The sequence below is a fragment of the Mercenaria mercenaria genome, chromosome 11 (assembly GCF_021730395.1).
Source record: "Mercenaria mercenaria strain notata chromosome 11, MADL_Memer_1, whole genome shotgun sequence".
NCBI lineage: Eukaryota > Metazoa > Mollusca > Bivalvia > Venerida > Veneridae > Mercenaria > Mercenaria mercenaria.
This window is the reverse complement of record NC_069371.1, coordinates 39472633-39492131: the sequence shown is the minus strand read 5'-3', so window position 1 is coordinate 39492131 and position 19499 is coordinate 39472633. Positions and strand designations below refer to the sequence as shown.

Here is a 19499-nt window from a genome sequence, read left to right as displayed (position 1 = left end):
GTGCAAATTAAGGTATCAGATCATTAATAGTAATGTTTACAAATGGCCTTTGCTTAGTATATTCTTAAAGGTAACCGTGTTTTTCACTATTTTGCAATTTTTAAACAACTTTTACAGTGCCGTATTTTTATAGAATTTGTACAACTTATGGTATCTCCTCAAGCTCAAGTAGAAACACATTTCAAAGTGATGGCCAATATTGGCCACTATCCAAAACGTTTGCAGATAACTCATTTTACCATTAATTTTAATAAAAGAAACATCCAACTATTGGAAAACAATTACAAAACACAAAATAAAAATGTCTATATCATTTTTCTATGGTGCCTCAAGTAAACGGATTTAATGAGACAAAATTCATACTTCAACATTGAAAAAGTAAGGTCGAATGCTGTGTTTCTGGTTTGAATTTTGCTTTCTCCACTTGAAAATAACCTTAGGGCAGACGCAAAACCTACCTAAATTTCTTCCACAATATATAATCTAAGAGAGAAAGCAAAATAGTGAACTTTCACCGCGTGTAACTCAATATTTTAAATATGGGTAACTCCACCCCTTCTGTTTAAGTAGTAAATTCACGTTGAACACCAAGAAATCGCATAAAAGATTCATCTTTTTCCATTTTTGTGCAAGAAATCATCAATAAATCTTGAAAGAAGTAAAAACTTACTAGAAAAAAAGGAAAATAAGGGGAAAAAATTTGTCCCAGTAGGGCTTGAACCTACGCCCCCTAAGAATTGCAGTAAAGATAGGTTTATAGTAAGAATTGAATACTCTTCAAAAGTAGGTTCTCTATTAGTGATCTAATACCTTAAAGTAATTGCATTTTAGAAGAAAACATTTGTAAACAACAGATTATACAGAGACCAGTCCCCTTGTACTGTTCATTCTATATTAGATTTAAGTGGCATCGACATCTTTGGCCATATAGCCACTTCCAACTTTTCCTGGTTGGCGAATGCAGAAAGACTTTGTTGAACCATCAATGTCCCGCAAGCCAGCTGAATAGCTTTATCATGTGAATGCCATCGACCTAGCAGGCCAGTTACTCATAATGATGGAGGGCATATGATCATTAGGCATTTGCCTAGACCACACAACCAAACTTGAGTAACAAACTTATTCAGATGAGATTACATAGAAGACAATGTCATTATATAGTTGAATGTTTTTATATATAGATTAACTTTCACAGTTATCAGGATATCTTTTTTTCGGGAAGAAAGTGGCAATAACAATTATTTTATGAATATATAAGTCAGGGGAATTAGGCTAGGAAATATAAAAAAGTCGGAGTGTGAAAAAATGACTTCAAAGTATACGTATTCGCCGCGATATTCACTTAATGTATAATACTACTTTTTGTTACAGTATGCCATGTTCAGAAAGTAAAAAAACGGATACGGTATGGTGTAACCAGGAATTATTCAATTATGCAAAGTTTTCTATGAGGTCCCACTACCCAAAAATTCCAAACTTGCCACCACCACCCTCTTACATTTCTTCTCATGCCTTTGGTATAGTTTACAGTGGTATTCATGTCAGACATACGAAGTTTCCAAGACCAGGTAATTTTATATAAATATTTCAGGACAATTGATATAGGTCTGTAGATATCTTTTTAAGTTACGGTACTAATGAGTTAAGCTTGCATCTCGTACTTTGTAGAAAACTTGATAGGAGAGCAATTCATTTTTATAATGATTCAGTTTCGTTCTTTATCCTGAAATGCAATAATTTCCATGAGACATATTTCCTACTGCCAGTGAATGATAACTGTTCTAGGACTACTTTGATGTGTTTCCTAAATAATATAGTCTACTTTATGGCCTTTTAGTTATACTAAATATTTAGACACCGTCTCTTACATTCGAAGAGATTATTACAAACAGAGAAACAGCAGTTGTTCCTAATGTTGATGTATGGTATAATGTTTATCAAGACTGTACGAATTTTATGCCATGCAGTCCCTCGTCAAATCAAAAACACAGGAACAAGTTATTTCACAATTAACGCTTAGTGTTTACAATATCGAGCGATGTTTTCTAAATTTCAGTTACCTTGCAAAACAGCAGCTATGTTAATTTCTGTTTATGTTAATGCATTGCAAACATTTTCCTGTATAAACAAAAAATGAGCCAGTCTAAAAGAAATGCCATTGTCTTTCTTTAATCGATCCGCCAAAAACAACGTAGCTGGTGTCACCTGTCAAACTATTCAGCAACGATGATATGTTTTAATCTTGCTATCGTGATATTAGCGATATACACTTCAATTTGCATGTGATGTGTTGTTGATTTTCGGATTTTTTAGATGATTACAATCGAAGACACGTTGCTTTTGATAAGAACTACAGGTGCAGTGGATTATCGGACACGTCACCAAAGACAAGTGCAGCCCCGTGTGAAATAATTGAAGAAAATTACAAGATTAATATTGAACACGACGATTTGTAAGTAGGGTTAAATCCTTACAACAATGTATTATTTCGGCTTGCTTACGTTTAACTATATATTACTACCGTTACCATTTTATGATTTATTTTAAAAATCGTGACAACACCTTTGTCCTTTGTTTAAATATTTGGTCAGAATGTGCATTAAAGGGGGTGTGGGCGGACTTCGAGTTTAACTGAATTCAGGCAAGATGTTCATTAAAGACGTAAACACCAAACAAAAAGCAAACAAGGTATACAAACTAGTAGACCTCAGAGCCGTCCATAAATGAGACAATTTATACATGTAAAGTTTTTAAAAGGCCTCGAAAAGAATAGACAAAGTTAAGTACACATATATCGAGAGTGGGACCCGCTTTGGAACAGTAGCAAAGTCAACACGTACCCTCAAAGGATCAATTAAACCTTTTATCAATTATATCTATAAGTAGCAACCAAGCTACATAAATGCAGACTTATTTTATTGAGTCCGTTCACGGAACTTACAAAAAGCTTAATGCTTCTCACGCCCCAAGCACTGACTTAATCCAAACTAAAAATAGCTAATATGATTAGGTGAACTCCATAACCCGAAACGACTTGCAAATATAGCAACACAGAGTCCCAAATACGGGAATACATTTTACGGTAGCCATATCGCATTTTAAAGACTGTGGTTATGATAGTATTAAGTAATTAAATCTCATTTGGAAATAAGTAAGCAGAATATCAGCAGACTCAGTTTGATTATGTTCATAAAAAATAAGTCAAGAATACGCTAGAAAAGGTCGAGTCCCCAGAAAAATTCTTCATAAAACATAACCCCACAATAGCGTATAAAGATCCGTTTCAAAATTTATCAATATTGCGATTTGTCTCATATTTTATTTCCGCTAACATTTATGATTGAAGAAGGCACTAGAGGTACTTTTCAGATAAAATATAATTTTAAATACATTTGTATGTGTAATCCTTACAATGTTTGTACAGTGAGCAGCTTCTACAACATTCATTTTTATTATTGTTAAAAAAGGCGTGTACTTAGTTGTCAGTTTGGCCAAAAATACATTCAGATAGAGAGACAGTTATTCTAAAATATTTTCCTTGGATAGATAGACTTTATTTTAATCAGAAAGATTAATTTAAAGCAAGACAGTTACTTAGGTAAATTCAGAATATATATATATATATATATATATATATATATATATATATATATCAAATAAATAAAATGACTTCACATGCCTTTTCAACTGTATTTAATTATAAAAATACAAACTAGTTTCGCCTATCGGCTCATCAGTGTACATACAATGTAACGTGACGTTACTATTGTGATGACGCGACGTCAATATAAAGGGACGTAATTCTGACGTTATTTTCTCAAAGGGGCGTAATAAACGTTGTTATTTAATTATTCAGAATATAACTGTTACTGTAGGCTGTTAAGTTTTGGTTTAAAGCATTTTATAAAATAATTTTCTTTCGCTAACCTAGCTGAAGTACTACCTACTTTCATTTTAAAAAAGCGGAACATTTGAAACTTTGGATCTTTATTACTGCAAATATCTATATGATTACTTAGTGGAATTTGTCTAGTTGAAGGGTCTCGTATTTGTTGTGCGTGGATAGTTCTTCTTGTTCTTTAATTTTAATTTATCGCCAGTTTGGCCAATATAATATTCTTCGCATCCGTTGCAGGTGATTACATACAGTACATTTTTTACATCACATGACATATTTTCATTTACGTAAAATCTTTTGCCGTTAAAGTTGTAGTAATTGCTTTCGTTTATATTTGTGCATAAACTACAGTTGGGTCTCTTGCATTTTGTTACGGTGAAATTTCCGTTTTTATCAGACTTTATTGTGAATCTAGCTTTTGTCAATAATTTTTTAAGGTTTTTGCCGTTTGCTTTTGATAAATTTTGAGTTTGTGAGTACCTCTTTCATTTTAGTGTCTGACATTATTATAGGTAAATTATTTGTGATAATTGTATATAGTTCAGGGTTTTTAGGGTTGAATGTAGATACGTAAGGAATTGCGTCTTTATGTGGTTTGATTTGTGTTTTAAGTAGTGTCTCTCTTGGAATTTTTAGTGCTTTGCTGATTCCATTTTGGATGATAGTTTTAGGATAATTTCTGTTAAGAAGTGATGACATATACATACTGATTTGCATTGCTATAATTGATCAAATGGCATTTTCATTCTACATAGCTTTACTGTGACATATTCTACTAAGAGCGGTGGATATCGGCAGTTATATAACACAGATAACCACAGGTATTACTCAAAACAAATATACAACGGACAAACCACCAGCAAAACTGTGGAGTTCAAGTTTGATTTCATAGCACCCACGCACTGTTCTGAGCCTTATGCACGGGGCAAATGCAATCATGAAGAAAAACCGATCGATGTTGGAGAGGACATAACAAAGGTAAATTCATTTTTGAGCCAATTGTCCGATGTAAATGCGTTTAAAATTTCTGAGTCTCGATAATCCTTTTAGCACTAAGGCACATATGATTTTGAAATACGAATGGACAGGTATAGTTTTTGTTTAGGTGTGGAAAATAATTTATACTCAATGACCGCAGTGTAATATGTAATTTAGTAGCATGTTAAGACTTTGCAATACATTTTGGATGCATGTACATTGTATAAATGTATATATCTCTGTTTAAGGCCCTTATGATTTATAACTGTCTTAAATTATTACATGCTCATTTTACTCCAACAAAACTTTGTTAGAACCCGATTCGAGTTCGTTGGGATGGCTGGTCTGACGCTTTGTCAGGAATTGGATACTACTACCTTGAGATCTTCAGGTTGGAACCTAACATACATGGCGATCTTATCGAACTTGAACCACTTAAACCAATATATACATTTAAGACGAACAGAACATCTTCTTTAAATTTTCCAACATATTACCCTCCTCAAACTGGAATGTATTCAATTCTTCTGCAAGCATCAGACAAGGCGAACAATTCGAAGATTGCTCGAAGATTGGTTCTGTATGACAACGATTCTACTATAATTCTTACAAAACCCGGTTTTCTGTCTGATAAACCGATGAATGTGTCAGAAATATCAATAGGCGACGGTGGTATGCACGTAATCAGTGCAATACCGGAAACGGGCTACATGTGGCAGACCACTAAAAATGGGACAAAGACACGTATAGTTTTAAACTGGGAGAATCACTTCGTCAACAAGATTTACGACACTGATAAGTTACTGAACAGAGTGCTAGGATATCCTACACAGTTTGCAAATTTGCAAGATGATGGTGTTCTTAGAAGCAAAAAGTAAGTACTATTTGTAAGTATAGCAGTGCTCCATGCTTCCATTCAGCATTTGTCTCAATAAATACAATGTTACTTGAACTATCGGCTGTTTCATAGGAATTCTGAAATGTTATTGCCAGTATTGTATATAAAGCAACAATATAAGGTTAAACAGGCGTATTTCAAATAATGATTATCAATTCTACCCACCAGTTATTAGTCTTAAACGTGGTATTGAAATGTGTTCATATAATACATAAATGGGCAGTTACACGACAAAGCCTGTAGACGTGACACAAACTGATAATTGAAATACAACATTTTCATGAAGAAAGTTTTACCTTTCAACTCTGAAAATTGGAAGGAATTTTCTTTATTATTTCAGTTTAATTTAAAGAAGTCACTTAACAAAATTACATGACGTTAATAACCTCCTGAAAGCAGTATGATGTTATCATGTATATTTCATTCGACAACATATGTATATCACTTACTTGACATTATGCATTTCAATACTTTGAGACAGTTCATAAAAAATTGTGTTATGAAAATTTAACCGTGTATTATTGTTGCCATTAAAAAACAAATGAAACTTACTTTCATATATGGAGGAATTTGATTTGTCGTAGATAACTGAATGCACTGGTTTCTTGTGACAGCATGAATACAAGGTTGATAATTTTCCGGTATTTTAAACAATTTATTATGCAATAGTTATACCGTGTCTCTAATACTGTTATTTAAAGAATGGCCAACATTTATATTTTTGCTGATAAAACTTCTTCTTCTTTTTGTTTTGTGTAAACAGGTATGTTAACCTGACAGATAATGAGGGTGCAAGAACTCGCAGCGCTATTTCAAACAAACATGGCATTGTCAGATTCGAAATAAATCGAGTTTTCACAGATGATAGACAGGTATGGCTTCATTTTTATCAGATATGACAGATATATGCAGTTAGGTAAACAGCTGGTTAAGAGATCGTCTATGGGAGATAATTGTAGTATGTACGTGTTAATGTGTTGATGCTGTCTGTTAAAGATGATTAATTTCATAAGAGTATAAGTGCACAAATGTACATGTAGCAGTCATATTTTCTCGGTTAAAATAAATGTTTTAATACGCCCAAACCAATTGATCGTTTTGAAGTTTACATACCACCATTAAACAGCTTTAATAAGTTTGTATCCTTTCTAATTTCAATATATCATTTATCTTCATGAACATCATAGTTTATCACAATGCGCTATTTAACATTTTAACACTTATAAATTCTGAAATAGACAACTTTCTATCACAAATATGAGTGCATTTTACCTATTAAGTCATTTTAAATCATTATCAATTCATAAATGATTCAACCTGAATGTTTATCAAAAAGAAAGATATAGGTATATGCCTACCGATTGTTACATACTTTGAAATAGAATACAAATATATGTGCCAAAACAGGTGCCAATGACAGGATGGGTATCTCATGATTTAAGAGAGGAATATGAAATGAGAGAACAACTAGACGATGGAAGTCATGTACGACTATGGGTACGAGCTACTGACATTATGAATCATACTTTAGCAGATTATACAGAAGTGCACATTGATAACACACCACCTAGGGTAGCAAATGTAAAAGTAGAAGAAAATATTGTTAACGGGACATATAAGCACACATCAAGGTACAATAACAACAGTTATCGTATATTTATAATTACGTTAAAATTAAACAACTTAATGTTTAATATTAAAAGTCGACATTGTTATCTCATTTACGTCTAAACAAGATGTACAATTTAAGAGCATTTATAATTTCAATGTTTCGTGCGTATTTTGATATATAAAATAATATAACTAAATAAATGGACCGTTGCTTTGCGCCACTGTATTCCGTCATTTGTTTTTGTTGTCTGTTTATTTTACTTTGTCTTTGTGTTTCTAAACACATTTTTTACAGAATCACGCTTAAGGCTTCAGATGACGATAGTGGTGTTCATCGGATAGAATACACGTTATTTGTTGGAAACAGAACGGACGAACATGGGAAAGGATCCGTCCCAGCTAATAGAAATAATGCAAGTAGACATTCTATTTATGTCTCGGGAATATCATATTTTGTCGCATTATTTACACATTTTCCATGCCTAATTGTATTCACAAAAGCAATTCCAACAGTGTTCTTAAGGTAGTTCTGCACAATTGATAAACCGGAAGTGATGGCGTAACGTCGTTTATCTGGAAAACGAAGAGTAAAGCCTGGATACGGCGTACGGAAAAGAAAATCATTTTATGAATTAATGACAACTTGTACGTAAATTTATTAAAATTGCACTGTTATTATATTTCTAAAGGCAAAATATGATATTAAAACATATGACACGTTACATAATTAACAAATATTCAATGCCTTCGATGTGTTTATCGTCTGATTTACCACGGTTCAGTGTTCAGATGCGTAGGAATTGAACCACGAGGGCGTTATCCCGAGTGGTTAAATACTGAAGCATCTGAACGATGAACCGTGGTAAACTAGACGATAAATAACAAGAAGGCCTTGATTGTTTTTTATTCTGACATGCTCATTGATATATTTTAATAGATATTATACTGGACTTCGTTTACCTGAGGAGTAATGTATCGAACGTCATGCGGCAATAATTGACGTCATAATGCTCTCTTACCGGTTCGCGCGTCAACCGTTGTTTATCGCAGAATATATAGAGCTTGATTTTCTTCTTTGTTTAACTGGAAAACAAATCGAACCATGTAAGAATTCAAAATAATGTCTTAAAATAAGCGTGAAATTTTCGGTTCACTTTAATCATGGTCAAATATCGCAAAAATAAACGCACGGACCTATACATTTTATTTCACCACATTATAGGCCATATGTTTATTTACAACTGTGAGAAGTTTTATCAAAATCTACATTGTAGAACGAATTCTATACGTGAAAATGTTTTGTAAGTTATGATTTTCCCATAGACTCCCATTATGAAAAAATGCATGAGGTCCAAATTTTTCAAATCAGTCTAGCAAAAAATCAAGCACACGACCCTATCTTTTTTATTTGCTGAAATTTCTAGGTATATTCTGAAGTTTTGAAAAATCAGAGTTTAATCAAATTCTACATTGTAGAAAAAAATTCGATTCAGACGTGCAGAACTACCTTAAAGACGGTTAAGCATATTTAAGAATAAGTTGAGGATCTTTCATTATTGCAGTAATACATCTCTTTTCTTAGTTTAACGCCTATCGCTGGGACATGAAATTGCTGCGTTTTGATCAATAATAAGCATCCTGGAGAAACCATACAATAGTGTTTGGCAATTTCAACAAGACATTTCTTATAGTATTTGCTTTTTATTGTGTTTGTACATCATCGTGATCATAAAGAATCTTTTAAACAAATTAACATTGCTGCTAGAAATTCATAAGCATTACAGCGCAAGTTCGCACAATTACGTACAAGTTAATTAATAAATGAAAATTACAATCATGAAAAACAAAACATGCCGCTAAGAAATTAAGTAGTTTTCTTTATTTTGATTTAATACAAAAACATAAAATTTCTTACATACATGTAAAGGTCATACTACGTTTTTCAAGTAATTATTTGCAATGAGAGAACAAATTATGTGCTGAAGGTGTGATACAAAGAGGGAATGTATACATAAATCAATGCTGGGTTGATTACCCCATAAAATATTATTTCCATGAAATCAAAAATGAATATGTCCCTCCAAAATGCTTGATAAAAATACATATTTTTAATGGACATTGCATAATTTCCGTAACTCTGTTGTGCCCGCAGTAAGCAATAAATATAGAATAAAAAATCAATACGAAGTGTCTTAACAATGAGCTGCCAAACCAATTTTTATTGCAGGCATCTGGAGCTTGTGGAACGGATCCCGTCTGTAACTGTGTTTTGAACACGTGTTTTCTGGTACCACAGACGCTTGATATTGATAACTGCTGGTTTCTCGTGCCGAAAGAAGACTTGAATAGATCTGCGAGAATCGACGTCAAAGTCTATAACCAGGCTCTTCTTTATAAGACATTTTCAACAAATGTAATGCCACTTACGATTTATAATTGAAATATAATCATCATCAGTTCGAAAGTTTTAGTCTTAGCACACCTGGGTACAAGTGAGCTTTAAATTACTTCTGTCATTTCGCGTATTAAACCCTTCATCTCTAACGTTAACTTAAGGAAACTGTATTTTTGTTTGATCACCTGTACTTCTGTAATTTTCTGGCTAATATTTGAAATATAACTATCTATGGCATTTGCAAAGATTTTTACCTAGTTTCGAATTATTTTGTCTAACTACATTTTATGCTCAAGTTACATGTATCTTTTATCCACAATCATCATTTTCTTGTACCTGACAGAATTGTTGCGTTGTTATTACTTTTTGTCACTCGGGACATCGTGTCCATTCAATATTACAGTGTCCACAATAGAGTTCTGCTTACGATATTGCTTAAGTATAAAGTCTGTTTTGAATTTGATTACCTCCCAAAAACAGAGAAATGGTGGATCGGACCAATTCCGTTTTATGTTTCCAAATGATATCCTCAAAGATTTGTATTCCTTTGTGTGTGTGTTTTTTCCAGATAACGCGTTTAACGGATCTAAATGGTCTAGAAGAATGTGAGTATGTTCTCCCTTTAAACTATAAGAACAAACTTCTTTTAACGAATTTCACAAAGGTCTGTCTTTAAACGTCGATACTTCAAACGTAATACAAGTAAACATTTAGACACTTTAGAAAAAAGCAACGGTTGGTCTCAATACTGCAACACGTGTTGTTTATGGTTTAAATCATGTATTTAGATGAAATAAGTCACATACAAGGCTCATGTGGCTTGCATCTTGACATTTTTATCATTATATTTTTAATGTTTTATCCTGCTGTTTTGAACAATCGAAGATCGTGTAGTGATGTCATACCTCGTTTAAGTCTTCATAAACGCAAGAACCAGAATAGGTAAGTGTGGATAAAGAAACTACTAAACATATTTTACAGTATTTCTTCTCTTCTATTATAATCGTTAACAGTTAATTGCTGCCAGAACATTGTTTGTTTTCAAACATTATACGTTTAGTTGAATTTTTGTTTAGATTCTGGACCTACAAACATTCGAGTGGAAAAGAATATTGCCGGAGGAGTTCGACTTGTATGGGACTTGCCTAAAACAGCGTCTTGCTATGGACGAGCTGATATCGATATCATCTTAGTTAATTCGGACGGAAGCATAAGACATGTGAAAGTATACAATGAAGGGACATCTATTGATATAGTCGGACTTGAACCGGATAAAGAGTACAGTATTTCGTTAAAACTTGGATACAGGGGCACAGAACTTGCTGCACTGCCTTATAAATTTAAAACCGGTATGGTCTTGCCATCAGCATTATACATATATACCCATCTAATGGTGCATGTTTGTGTTCTTCTGCACAAAGGTCTTACGAATTGGACGTGTACGTTCAATTAATGACATGCAGGGATTTTCCTATTTACTTTGCAAGTAAACGATCAACTCATTAAGTATGTTCTACTACGCTCTTAGCTGAATTAGATAATATATTACTTTACTCCGTTCTAATTTTTCATATTGTAATAATAAATATGAGTACCACTAAGAAGTGTCACTTAAAATGCTACATAAATATATTACAAGTGTAAGCGTAACACACACATTCACTATTCTTTTTTTAGGGAGCTGCGTTCTTATTTGTTTTGTTTTGTTTGTTTTGGGTTTAACGCCGTTTTTCAACAGTATTTCAGTCATTTAACGGCGGGCAGTTAACCTAACCAGTATTCCTGGATTCTGTACCAGTACAAACCTGTTCTCCGCAAGTAACTGCCAACTTCCCCACATGAATCAGAGATGGAGGACTGATGATTTCAGACACAATGCCGTTTATCAAATAGTCACGGAGAACATACGCCTCGCCCGAGGATCGAACTCGCGACCCCGAGAACCGTAGACCAACGCTCTTACTGCGTTCTTATATTAACATACTTATTCTGTTTAGATATTTATAATCTCCTGTCACGCACTCATTTAAATCAGTTGCATAAACTTTAAGGGAAACCATGGAAACTGGTTGGCCGACTAGGTAGTTTAAGTTACTAGTTTACAATGTAATATACGTTTCCGAACTTTGATGTTGACATTTAAGAACTTATTTTTGGTCTTCTGTCAGCGAATGGATTGTATCCTGTGTCGTTAGATTTCGATTCATAGCTTAACGTTCTTTAATTCCAGCATCAAGAGAAAATTACTTAGCTGGTGGAGTTATTGCAGGAATTGTTGTCAGTATGTATTGTATTACTATTAAAGCTTATTGTGTTTATATCCACGATTTAATGAAATTAATATTGATTTTTCGCTAAAAGTAAACTGGCAGAGCATTTAGAATTATGTACAGCGAATGGAATGCTTAATTATATATACGCCTTGGTTTTGCCTACAGATTGAGTTCCCATTGTCAGGAAGCATCTTTAGCCTTTTGCAAATATTTGCTAATTGTATGAATATACAACTAAATTAAACTTTACTGTGATGGTTTCCAATAAATACATTTTTATTTTTTTCGGCAGATGTTTTGGTGATATTCGGTATACTCATTGTGGTATTTGTGGTCCTTCTAAGGAGAGGTCATATGAAGCCTGTACGAAGAGGTTTGACAGCTATGTCAGTAAAGTATCACAAATCAGTGGCAGGAGTTAGGGCGAGGGCAAGAAATAACGACTATTTAACTGGGAATGTAAGTCTCAAATATATCGCAACATATTCTCCAGCTGCTTTTGTATTTAATACAAATTTTGTTGACAAATAGTCTTCAAAGAACAAAAATATGCAATGAAGGAACTAATATTATAATATTCTTTCACTAGTTGTAGGTGCAGATGGGAATATCGGGGTCGAGGGTAACTGTTTAAGCGGTAACGAGGCTCCTGTCGAGTTATCGCATTAAGAGTTACTCGAGAGCCAGATATTCCCATCTGCACCTACAGCCAGTGATTGAATCTTTTTCTTTCATGCCATATTAAACAATTAATAGTAAAAATAAATTCAAACAAGTGATTTTCTTGTAGCACTTTTTTTCTTATAGTAGCGTACTAACAAAGCGCGGGAACTTTACGTCCGTAAACAGGAAGTACGTTATGACGTTACAAAGTCGAAAACAACGTAATAGTTCCGGTTCTGTTTTATCATCTGCATTAAAACGTTATGTTGTTTCCGTAAAATTACGTTTTTTTTAATCGAGAAATATGTTATAAGGAACAAAGAGAAACTATCAAGGTATATGATTTTTATCCCGTTTTACGTAAAACACTATTAATACTACAAAAATCTTCTGTACATATGTAGTTCGTTATACGTCATTTACAGCACGTGAGTCATCTTACACCCCGGGATGTAAGATGGAGTTTTCCAGCACCGACGAAATCACCAGAAATCCCAATCTGGTATGCAAGAATTAGTTTAGAGTTAGGTCCATGTTTCGGAGAAAAAAGTTTGAATATATTGTTCTAAAAAAACATTGTCAATGTTCAATGCCTTTCTTCGTATTGATGCTTTTGCAACAATGTACCAGTGTTTAAACTTAACAAAACTAGGTAAAACATCGTTTTGACAATTGTTTACTTTTATTTCTTTACAAATGGCATTCTTTTTTAAGGGGGACAACTCCTTTAGAATATTTTAAGTATCCACTACTATGGGACGGAGCAGTAAACATGTATTGGACAGATAAATTGTTTGTGAAGATGTTGTTTGTTCACTAATAATTTCTGTTATGTTGTGTTATACTGCAAAACCTTAAGCCAAAAATTTTAACAATTTAAAGCATAATATGTAAAAGCATAAGTAAACATGCATATAACTTGTGTTTTATTCAGTTATTTTATGACTATTGCAGATCAATACTGAGTCTTTATATATGTACGGAGAAATGGATTTTAAGGACATTCAAAATTGGCATTTGGAACGAGATGATGTCATATTTGAGTCGTTGCTGAAATCTGGCAACTTTGCTGATATCTATCTTGCCAAATTAAGATCATCAAACACTACAGCGGTAGCAGAAACGTGAGTAAACTTGAATATTTAGTCCTACTATTAAACTTTCAAATTGATTGTATAGAAGAATGTTTGTTTAAAAAATGTTAAGGTAAGCTTGATTTCGATAACTAGAGTCTTTTATGAATTAGTGTAGAGCATGACACAACTCCAACGTGATCGGGACTTTAACGGCGATCTTCGGGTTAACATAAAATTTAATTGTCCGACTGTCTATCGTATGTTATTTTATACAAATCCATATTATTTTTTACAGAGTAAACGAAGCATTTTATAACAATTTAGTGACAAAAATGCAAATTAATTACAGGTTTATCATATTGTTCCGATATTTAAGGTTACCAAAGTCATTTGTAAATTATTTATCTTAGAACTTTGCTTTTAAGAGAACTATACCAAGCAAGACGAACTACTGATGAAGGCAAAGATAAACTTTAACTCTATCGAGGTAGGACAGAATGAAAATGTGCTTCGCTTTATCGGTGCTGTAGTCACTGAAACCGATAGTAAGTTTTTTTATAACCGAGACAAATATCTATTCTACATGCCTGGCAATTCAGATACACATTGCATAAAAAATCTGTTATAACCCTCGATTGCCCTAAAGTACAGTGGAAGTTTGAAGTTAACGTTACATACAGTAACTGTAGTCGATTGACCGTTTTTAAATACAGATTCTGTGACGCCATAACCACAGGCACACATAAACAATAGACCACAGTTTGACCTTGCGTAGATGTAATTTCTGCTCATATGTGTAGTTTAGAGAAAATATATACCTCACTGTTTAAGTAAAGTTGGGCATTGTGCTCACTGCTACAAGTAGACACCGTCGTTTAAAATTGTTGAAAATAGCGTTTAACCCGAACACACACACTGTTTAAGTACTGACTGTCAGTAATTTGTTTTGTGCGCCTGATTTGACACAGATCTCTCCCCTAACTGAGGGGAAAACCAAAAATATACGGGTAGTAAATCAATTTATCTTTCGCCCTACCCCCACCCAAAACAAAAATTGAAACGCATGGGCGCATAATGGGAAAACTATTTCCATTCATCAAACTTTTAGATCTTTTAATGGAGGGATTCAGTACCTTTGTACAGTAAATGATATAACATACTTTGTTTAAATAGAAAACATGAACAAAACAAAAACGGACTTAAAACTTTACATTGAAATGTCATACTCATCGAGATCATTGGTAGGGAGCAAGAGTAATTAATCAAAAGACATCTTTGAAAATGTTACATAGAACTATTCCTGAAAAAAAGATCTTTCAGATTTATCTGTGTAAGAGAGATATGTGTTCTCCCATCGCACTTATTTTCGGGTTCCCATTCTCATTATTTCGCTCGGTTGTAATAGAGATCGGGTTGTATATGGGCTTGAGAGGTGTTTTACATTTCATAACCTCTCGTGGACAGACTCACTCAATCAGTAATCAATTTGATTGATGACGTGTATGGACGGCTTCGTTCTTTCAATTTGGCCTTTACTGTTAGAATTTTGTCATTTTAAAGGCTTGTTAAAATTTATTTGAGAATAACAAGTCTTGCACAGGCATACATTTTTCCTTATTGTCTTTGCTCAACAATGATCCTCCAAATTCTTTAAACCAAAATTGAAATAAATGTGCTTAAAAATCATAAATACCACTCGATTAGCTTATGCATTTATATTTCAATCAAACAGTACAGTCATGTAACAAAATTACTTTCTGTTTAAGTTGGACCATTTATAATCTACGAGTATTGTGCAAATGGACAAATGCGAGACTACCTGGAAACTATGAAAAATAATTTGACTTTAGAGACAGTAGAGCTGCAGCTGCGATTCGGACTTGGCGTGGCGCGTGGAATGGATTATCTTGCACAGAGAAAGGCATGTTAAGATTAATTTTGATATTTCTTTTTAGGCGTAAAAGAAGTGTTTGTTTCTGGTATCCCGGTATCCCGACCTACCCTAAATGTTTGACCCAACCCTAAATGTTCCTATGGCCTTGGAGATTTTTTTTCAACTTTTTATCAAAAAGGTGCAAAAATGTACTTTTTATGCTTTAAACATGGTCAGTGATGTTAGTAATGAACTTACTGATGCTCTAAAGGAACAACACCCTTATCTGTATTAATTTTTTGACACAAAAATAATTTCCGAAAATTTCCGACGTACCTACCCTAACTATTTTTAGCATGTTACCGGAAACAAAGAATATTTTTAGGCCTTATCAGTATGATGCTTACTTTCAATGATAATGTTAGTCCAGTACAAATGTTACCTTCGTCTTTTAAGAATTACAATTTGTTTAATTCACAAGAGTCATTTCCTTCTTGTTTTAGAACAACGTGTAGATGCAGTTATAATTTTTATCACACATTTTCGACAGATGTCTGCATGTAGAGAATTCCTATATATTTTCCTTTTTAAAAGGAAATGTTGAAGAATCTTTGCTGTGTGTTTTATCACAACATCTTAATAAAAATGTTAGTAGATTACTTATTGATTCGTAGTTATATGATAGAATTGTACATGTACTCACTTAATTGATGCAGATTGTACATCGCCGCCTGGCTGCCCGTAACATTCTTCTTGATTCTGATCTTGCCCCGAAGATCACTGGATTTGGTCCACAGCCTAATGAAAATGACAATGACGATGGAAACGCAAAGAAAAGGGTAAATTATTTTTTTCTTGTGTCGCGGTCAACATTGTTTCAGTTAAGTGACACCGTTGAGAAATTCAGCCATTGCACCAATGGCTGCCTTACTGCCAAGTTAATGGAGCATATCTAAGTTGATGTCGTACGACGTCAGAATAATTGGTATTTGCCATAAATAAAATGGAGAATGAAGTGACTTGTAAACTGCGTTGTTCTTTTATTTAATATGCAGTATAAGCCTGTTCTATTTTTGTGTATTCTCTGATGTGATATTTGATCGACTCTCCCCCTGATCTATTATCTTACATTTCCAGGAGAGAATTCCTTTGAAGTGGATGGCACCTGAGTGTCTTAAGTCCACAGCTGGTGCCACAGAAAAAAGTGACGTATGGTCATTTGGAATTGTGCTTTGGGAAATATTCTCTTTCGGTATATGTTAATATCATGGTCTTTTTCACGTTTAAATGGACAGTGAATCATACTGAAAAATTAAGTTTGCCAAATTATTTGCGATATTGAGAAGCATAACTTTTTACTGATGATCAGAAAACAATGCAATAAACGGTAATTTATTATATCCAGCACATTTACAAAACATTAAGCTCTAAATATGTTGCTATGGGAGAGAATGGTAAAGCCATTTGTGATGCATTTCCTTAACAAAAACTCTACGTTTGTTCAGATAATTTAACAAAACTTGCACGATATAATTCAGGTGAGAGCCCATATGGTAATATAAGAGGGCGAGAACTCCCGGCAAAGCTGAAAGGTGGATATAGACTACCAAAACCTGAGCAATGTGATGACAAGTGAGTGTAACATGTACCGTTTCAAAAAGCTATTTATTTTTCGCAAAATTAATAACTTTCAAGTTCCATCGAAAAGGTAGTGCATTGCTATCTTCTTTACAAAAAAGTGGAAGATGTACTTCATCCCCATCATTGCTTTACCATTTACAAAGCAGGTAATACAATATATCAAATGTGTAACAGTACCCGTATATATTACATGTTTAACGTTAAGATTCACTCTAGGTAAATCTTAATATGTCTGCTTATCATATTTGTAATCCATTTTGTAACTGTTTTATCAGTGTTAACCATATCTACCTCACAAATGCTGGAGACAATAAGTATTAAATGAATCATAATCTAATACTTTGAATTATCCAGATGGTACAGTGTTATGAAGCAGGCTTGGTCGGAAAATCCGAAGAAAAGACCTAGCTTCAAAGAAATAAGGAACACACTGGATGAGATATTCGTGGCTGCGCCAACAGATGACTACTACTACTACAGAAAGTAGAAATGAACTCAAGAAACAGTTTTATGTAGTTTCAAACGGACCTGAAATAAACGTCTGTGTAATATACTAAAGTAATGATTTAACGACGAATCTACTCGCTGTAGAGTAATACAGTACCAACTTCTTTCTGAAATGTGACATGATTCTGCAATTTCTTTTAATATGATTTTACTGTCTTTGTTTCTCCTATATGTGTTTATTTTGTATTGAATTATATAATGATAAAGTTTTAATTTGAATAAGTCTTAAAATTATAGTTTACGGCTTTTTCATGCCAAGCATATTTTAAAATATTTAGTATATTAGGATATCTGGAATTCCTATTATCAGAGGCATCTTATTCTACAAAACATTAACAGTATGTACGAGTATACCATGTTAAGGAATGTACAGCGGGTCCTAGGATATGTCCTATCAGTCAGCAAATGGGAAATTTTACTTACCAAATCCGCAAAAGTGTTAACTGTAAATTGCGGTTGTTGGTGTTGTTCTGCTTTACTATCTTGGGTGAGAATATAATGCCTTATCACTGTCATCCTCTGTACTGATCTTGTGTGCTTAAACTCCCGTGCTTACATATTACTTATTCTGACTCTGTGTTAAGGCGAGCAGAATTTTGCATATAACGTGGAATGTTTCTTTCATTTTTTCTAAGCATGAACTGTGTTTGCCAGTTGTCCTACAATGTACTGTGGCCATGGATATGTTTATGAATTTTATTTTTTTGTATATTATAACTCTATGTCTCTTTCTAGTGTATCGTTCTGTTTTGCAAATCTGGCACAGTGAAATGTATACTATTGTACAGTTTCTTTAACCTTTCGCAAACAACAAAATATAAACTATCTTTTGAGGTCCTGGAAGGAAAGGTTGCATTAAACATTTTTTTAAATGATTCCAGTTCTGTCTACTACATTTTGCATTCGAGGTTAACCTACTTTAAAATATATGGCGCTATTTGTGTTTGCTTCCTGGGAATATGTTTTTATGTTGTTCAAAGCAAATATATTTCAGTTAGTAAGTATAAATTTATGAAACGTTTGGGTCTTACAGTAGTTAAAATTTGAATGATAAAAATGCAATAAAATCCTCTGATAACACGGAAATTGTTTTCGCCTCCAAAATGAAACAAAAGATAAATTAAACACTATTAATTTTATACGTGTAAAAATATAGAATATAATTTATAGGAATATGAAAGTTGACATATGACATTATCGATAAACTGTTCAAACGCTAAACAAACGTAAACTAAACCAGTTACAAAACTACCATCACTTACTAGAAAATGTAAATACATTTTGTGACCTTTTGTTTTGTGATTTTGATTAAACAGTTTCAAAACTTTGAAGTTGTTGCTTTTTAATCTATCAAAGCTAGCAAAGTATGACGGTTATATACTCTTCTTGATAATGTATAGATAACGGTATTATGGATTGTTTATTAATAAACGAAAAATGTTAATGATTCCGGTGCCTCGTGGTGTATTGGGGGAAAATAGTCATCAACTGTTGGAAGGTCATTTTTAAACTAGAACGAAACTAAGAAAAAGTTATAGTCCAGATGAAGCTGAGTCGCTTCAAAGGCAGTAATGCAAGGTATTGAAATGTGGTATGGCTGACACGGAACTTTAATCATTTAAAAGTGAAATTCTATACTACTATAACATTAAATGAACTCGAAAACCACTACTGGGGTCATTTTAA

The 19499-nt window shown here is 33.3% G+C and overlaps 1 protein-coding gene across 1 annotated transcript in view; it reads left to right on the top strand.

Moving 5' to 3' along the window:
* LOC123530915 (uncharacterized) overlaps positions 1–19083 on the top strand; it is a 31555-nt gene extending 12472 nt beyond the window's left edge. Inside the window, exons 7-26 of the mRNA XM_053518042.1 lie at positions 1372–1568; positions 2314–2452; positions 4654–4876; positions 5191–5750; positions 6538–6646; positions 7182–7405; positions 7681–7798; positions 9613–9798; positions 10349–10385; positions 10857–11129; positions 12011–12061; positions 12346–12512; positions 13671–13840; positions 14169–14184; positions 14220–14337; positions 15559–15713; positions 16382–16504; positions 16803–16917; positions 17204–17297; positions 17661–19083. Of these exons, the coding sequence (XP_053374017.1) occupies positions 1372–1568; positions 2314–2452; positions 4654–4876; positions 5191–5750; positions 6538–6646; positions 7182–7405; positions 7681–7798; positions 9613–9798; positions 10349–10385; positions 10857–11129; positions 12011–12061; positions 12346–12512; positions 13671–13840; positions 14169–14184; positions 14220–14337; positions 15559–15713; positions 16382–16504; positions 16803–16917; positions 17204–17297; positions 17661–17793 (3208 nt within the window). The 3' untranslated portion in view covers positions 17794–19083. The remainder of the gene's footprint in view (positions 1–1371; positions 1569–2313; positions 2453–4653; positions 4877–5190; positions 5751–6537; positions 6647–7181; positions 7406–7680; positions 7799–9612; positions 9799–10348; positions 10386–10856; positions 11130–12010; positions 12062–12345; positions 12513–13670; positions 13841–14168; positions 14185–14219; positions 14338–15558; positions 15714–16381; positions 16505–16802; positions 16918–17203; positions 17298–17660) is intronic.
* The last annotated feature ends 416 nt before the right edge of the window (positions 19084–19499 follow it).